The sequence below is a fragment of the Nanorana parkeri genome, unplaced genomic scaffold (assembly GCF_000935625.1).
Source record: "Nanorana parkeri isolate BGI_ZX_2015 unplaced genomic scaffold, ASM93562v1 scaffold544, whole genome shotgun sequence".
Taxonomy (NCBI): domain Eukaryota; kingdom Metazoa; phylum Chordata; class Amphibia; order Anura; family Dicroglossidae; genus Nanorana; species Nanorana parkeri.
Genome location: NW_017306812.1, coordinates 792,022 through 798,021, shown reverse-complemented (window position 1 = coordinate 798,021; position 6,000 = coordinate 792,022). Strand labels below are relative to the sequence as shown.

Here is a 6,000-nt window from a genome sequence, read left to right as displayed (position 1 = left end):
ACCCCCCCCCCCCCCCCCCCCCCCCACTTTTGATATCAAACACGGAGAGGTAGGGGAAGCCCTGGGCTCCCATCACAGATTGGGATGAGGAAGTAGTTTTGTTCTTGGTAAGGGGTCGAAACGTTGACTGGAGTTGGCCTCTCTTGAACTAAGACTCCATGCTGTCTTTAGATGCCTTGTAGTGCAGCAAACAGGGGACAGTGGGGTCCCCCAGGGCATGGGTCAAAGATAGACAACAAGAAGCCAAGACACCTTCTGTGGAGAGAAAGCACACCTTGTGCTATCAAACAGGGACAGGCAGGGGAAGCCCCGGGCTCCCATCACAGATAGGGACTGAGGAAACAGTTTTGTTCTTGGTGATGGGTTGAAACCTTGACTGGAGTTTGCCTCTCTTGAACCGAGACTCCATGTTGTTTTTAGAGGCCTTGTAGTGTAGTAAACGGGGGGCAGCGGGGTCTCCCGTGGCATGGACCAAAGACATACTAAAGATAGACACCAACCTTTCTCGGTAGCTATTCCTAAAACGTTTGGCCGATCGGTACAGGTTGCCCACAAAGCAGTAGCACAGGGGGTTGAGAGTAGAGTTGGTGAGGCCAAGCCACTGTGCAAAGGGTCTCAACTGCAAAATCCAGTCATGTTGGAGGTATCCTAACATGTCGCCAAAAGGGGCATAGGTCATGTTGATGTCAATCCAGATGTCTAGCACGTAGAGGGGCAACCATGACAGGGTGAAGAGAAGAACCAACGCCACCACCATCTTGGCAATTTTCCTACGAGCCTTCAACCTGGAGTCAGCCATAGACCAACTGTTCTTGTCGATCACCGCGTCGCTGGGCCCCCAGAGCCGTCGACTTGTCAGGAAACAGATCAAGAGGTTGAATAAGACAGGGAACGCATACAAGGCACAGAACAACAAGAAGTTGTAAATAAGTTTGGTTTTTAGACTTGGCCAACTTTCAGTGCACACCACCACAGCTAACTTCCCAGGGTAGAGGACCAAGTTCTGAGTCCTGTTCATGAAGAGCAGTGGGATACATAAAGCAGAAGACAGGAGCCACACTAAACAGATCATGACAGTGATCTTCCTGGTGGTGAAGAAAGTCCTGGCATGCATAGGGTTGTGGACACTATAGTACCTGTTCAGGCTGATGACAGACAAGGTGAGGACACTAGCGGAGACAGACACAGCCTGGACAAAAGGGACCGCTCTGCAGAGGAACCCTCCAAACACCCAAGCGTTGTGAACCTGGTGACCAAGGTTGATGGGCATGCAGATGCAAATCACCATCATGTCACATACAGCCAAGTTGACAAGAAGATCCTTGGTCCCAGATACCCCAGAGAAGCCACATCTTCTTCTCCTGCGGGCCCCCAACACCCTCAAAGCCATGATGTTACCTACCAAGCCAGCCAGAAAGGAAGCAGAGTACATTACCACCAAGAGGATGGTGCCTGGTTCGTGGGCAGAGAAAAGGATGTTGCTGGAGAGAGCTCTGGAGTGCCAGATACTGTCATTCCCGGGAGAGAGGTAGTCAAGCAGTGAGACATTCCAAGGCAGGAGGTCCCCGAGCCTTTGGTGGAGCTCCATGATATCCATCAGCAATCATAGCACAAAGACATTGGGCAGCTTGTCTATTTTTTTCTGGAGGCAGATCATCCTCAATCTATGATGACAGTGGTGATAGTCTGCAGATCTCAGGAAGTTAAACAGTTGCAGATCATCTCCCAGCTTGTCTTGGTGGTCTAGAGGGAATACAGCACTGTGCCGATCATCTTCTGGTGGCAGATCATCCTCAATCTGTGATGACAGTGGTGATAGTCTGCAGATCTCAGGAAGTTAGCCAGTTGCAGATCATCTCTCAGCCAGTCGGGATGGTCTGGAGGGAATACAGAGATGTGCAGATCATTTTCTGGTGGCAGATCATCCTCAATCTGTGATGACAGTGGTGATAGTCTGTAGATCTCAGGAAGTTACCCAGTTGCAGACCATCTCTCAGAGTGTCGGGATAGTCTGGAGGGAATGCAGAGATGTGCAGATCATCCTCAATCTGTGATGACAGTGGTGATAGTCTGCAGATCTCAGGAAGTTAGTCAGACGCAGACCGGCTCTCAGCGTGTCGGGAAGGTCTGATGGGAATTCAGCCCTGTGCGGGCTGAGCTGTCCAGTACTCAGGTGCTGAACACCATCTGGGGAGGGAGGAGGACAGACGCGGCTCTCATACAATCTGATAGATGAACCGTGACCGATGACAGACAGCCAGAGCTTCATTCATCGCATCCCAATCCGACACAAAGCAGAGAAATCCATCTTCTATGGAGTGTGGCGAGCTATAGACTGGAGCTGCAAAGGAGGATCGTGGTGATTCATATACAGTATATACCCAAATCATCCTCCAATCATATGTATTCATTAATATGCTATAAGACACCCTCCATCCTGCCAACAAGAATATCATAAAAAGACAAAAAGTTTATAAAAGCATCATGATAATTTTGTTTCCAAAGTCAACTTTGATCGTTCTAAAGGTAAAATCCACCTATAAAAATCATAAATGTACAAAAGTGAAAGAAAAAATGTGTCTATTATTTTACTGCATTTGAGCCAGTAAAGCATTGCAATCGCAGTGGATAGTAGGTGCAATGCTCTGGCTCCTGCAGACTCTTTCAGCTGTCCTGGTGCAATGCTCTGACTCCTGCAGACTCTTTCAGCTGTCCTGGTGCAATGCTCTGGCTCCTGCAGACTCTTTCACCTGTCCGGGTACAATGCTCTGGCTCCCGCAGACTCTTTCAGCTGCCCGGTTGCAATGCTCTGACTCCCGCAGACTCTTTCAGCTGCCCGGATGCAATGCTCTGGCTCCTGCAGACTCTTTCAGCTATCTGGGTGCAATGCTCTGGCTCCTGCAGACTCTTTCACCTGTCCGGGTACAATGCTCTGGCTCCCCCAGACTCTTTCAGCTGTCCGGGTGCAATGCTCTGACTCCCGCAGACTCTTTCAGCTGCCCGGGTGCAATGCTCTGGCTCCCGCAGACTCTTTCAGCTGTCCGGGTGCAATGCTCTGACTCCTGCAGACTCTTTCAGCTACCCGGGTGCAATGCTCTGTCTCCTGAAGACTCTTAAGAGTTCCCTTCACTGGAACTAAGGGGCCAAGCAATGCAGTCAGGCCAAGTACTGTTCTCCAGGCAACCACCAAACCCAGACACATCCATCGGATTGCCAGACAGAGAAGCGTGATTGGTCACTCCAGAGAACACGTCTCCACTTCTCTAGAGTCCAGTGGCGGCGTGCTTTACACCACGGCATCCCACGCTTTGCATTGCACTTGGTGATGTAAGGCTTGGATGCAGCTGCTCGGCCATGGAAACCCATTCCATGAAGCTCTCTACGCACTGTTTTGGTGCCAATCTGAAGGCCACATGAAGTTTGGAGGTCTAATTTTTCCTTCATATAGTAAAAAATAAAAACCCCGTAGTGGTGATTAAATACCACCAAAAGAAAGCTCCATCTGTCCGCCAAAAATGGTATAACATTCATTTCAGTACAGCGTTGTATGACGGAATAAATGTCAGTCAAAGTACTGCAGCGCTGAATATTGAAAAATGGCCTGGTCAGGAAGGGGGTTTACCACACGGTCAGCAAGTGGTTAAATGGCAAGGTGCACTAAAAGTGCAATGATCTGGTAGGTCGGGCTCTCAATGACATCATCACTGTGCAGCCAATCATAGTGAACGAATGAAGCCACGGGATCCCCTCCTAACCGCCTCCGGCATCATGGCCCACTTTAAGGGCAAATTTCCTAGCAGCTGACCCAAAACAAGCAGCCCGTCTGAAAAGTCAGAGAGCATATATTGCTGAAGCCATTGGATCAGCATGACAGGCAGTTAACTAGGAAGTACTACAGGGACAGCTCCAGACTGAAGGTGAGTATTGCAGCTAAAGCTACATTTTTATTTTGATGGTCTATACATTATAGTTCTGCTTAAGGCTGGGCACACACCCTACAACCATCGCAAGACTTTTGTCTTGAGATGGTTGTAAGGTAATTAAAAAAACGTACAATCTGCCCATCTTGGACAGGCAGATCGTACTTGCGATGATCGCAAGCCCGCCCCGCTGAGGGGCGGGCTTCCGATGACCGCAATGCCGAACGGGCAGTGTGTATCTTACGAACATGCCTTACCGCTCCCACACACCTTACGTTAATCGTACGATCGTGGGATTTCCCGCAATTAGCGTACGATTATCGTAAGGTGTGTGGGCACCTTTGTACAACATTCTCCTGCCTCCATTATGTACAGCGCTGCCTATAAGGAACATTGGGTGATGGTTTCCTGAAGGAGTTTTATATTTGATAAATGGCGCTGTGCCTCCATTTTCAGTTCCAGGGGAATTCGATTCATAGATCCCCCGGCCGAGCTGTGAGTTATCACCCTCCCGCGTAAGCAGTCTATTCCCTTATAAACCAATACATCACATTATCCTGTGCTGTATACACCTGGGGAAAGTGCAGAACTTATCAAAGACGCGGCAATCCCATCCATCACTTTCCTCGCTGGCAATGGGCCATTTAACCCCTCGGTCCCCATGATTTCATAACGCAAAGTCAGAAGCAGCGATAGCCAAGCCTTCTCCATCTGTTCAGTGTTTGCAGCCGTCTGTTAGACTACATGAAGAACTGATCACATTGCATAATACTCCTGTCAGCGCTGCGTTAGACTGACAGAACTACTTATACACAGTGGGCTGTTCACCAAATGAAAAGAATGCCAACTTCTGTCAGCTCCTCATTGCAACGTTTGTCCCTATTGGAAATCTCTCCCATGAGGACACAGTCAAAAACACAGTTTAAGTAGAGTGGGGAAGGGTTAGAGCAGGGGTGGGCAACCTGGGCACTGCAGCTGTTGTAAAGTCCCATGAGGCATTGCAAGACTGACAGCCGCAGGCATGACTCCCGGAGGCAGAGGCATGACGAGATTTGTATTTTTAGCATAAATGGAGTGCCAAGGTTGCCCAATCCTGAGTTAGAACTTCTGGCAAAGATTTTATATGCGGTCTGTGCTTTTCCATCTTGGTGAAAACCAGGGGCACTGATAAGGGGGATAAGGGCATCCCTCCTGTAATCGGCCTGTGCCCCGTCAGGTCAGCAGGGACTTGCCTGTGGTCGGTATAACACGCCCAACACATCTTTCTCTCATATTCCTTTAACACTAATTCTTTCAGGACCATGCTGACCACAGATAGGGGGTTACTGGTGATACTCCCATACCATTTCTGGTCCCCAGTGGGTCATCAAGGGTGCCCAGCAAGGGCTACCTGTGGGGACAGGTCCTGCTTGCTAAGCTAAGGCCTATTTAATTTCCCTTATGACAACCACCCCACCCCACGTCTGGTCCTGGTGTCACGGGGAGAGGAAGTGAGAGAAAACCTCCCCAATGGGGTAACAGCAATAAATAAAAACCTAAAATGTATAAATGGCCAGCAGTGCAAAATTTCCTGGAGTTCTATATGGAATGGCCCAATGTTGCATTTCCTTTATCAAGGTGATATACAGAACAACAGTTATACATGGTGGGGGGGAAACAGGTAAGTCAGTGCTCAGAGGCAGGAAACATACAAGAGACACATTCATGTTCAGGCCTCTAGGTATGACCATATGAAGGGTGTGAACCCAGTATGATCCTCTCTGTGGAAGGAACCAACCGCCTACTGCTGGCTCTGTGATGGGGTCTAGGGACATGGTCTATCATCGTGCCTCTAATGTCTTGGATTGGATGCTGGTCATCCACAAAATGTGATGCCACAGGTTGCTGTGGTCAAAAGGTTTGTGCAACCAATTGTTCTTGAGTGCCACTTGAATATCAAGACCACAGGTTGAATGAGCAAGGCCTTGGCAATACCACAGGTTGAATGACCAAGAAGACCACAGGTTGAATGACCAAGAAGACCACAGGTTGAATAATCCCGTAGTCCTGCCAATATAAATCAATGAGCATGGACATTTAC

General features: G+C 49.0%; 1 protein-coding gene across 1 annotated transcript; it reads right to left on the bottom strand.

Annotated features, from left to right (window-relative positions):
- Nucleotides 1–283: 283 nt before the first annotated feature.
- Nucleotides 284–1,663, bottom strand: LOC108791313 (orexin receptor type 1-like). The gene has a single exon (XM_018561768.1). It carries the CDS (start codon nt 1,595–1,597, stop codon nt 284–286), a length of 1,314 nt encoding a protein of 437 aa, XP_018417270.1. The 5' UTR covers nt 1,598–1,663.
- Nucleotides 1,664–6,000: the final 4,337 nt, after the last annotated feature.

Bases quoted from the DNA above. Each gene is read 5' to 3' on its own strand.
- LOC108791313 (XM_018561768.1), bottom strand. From the start codon at position 1,597: ATGGATATCATGGAGCTCCACCAAAGGCTCGGGGACCTCCTGCCTTGG.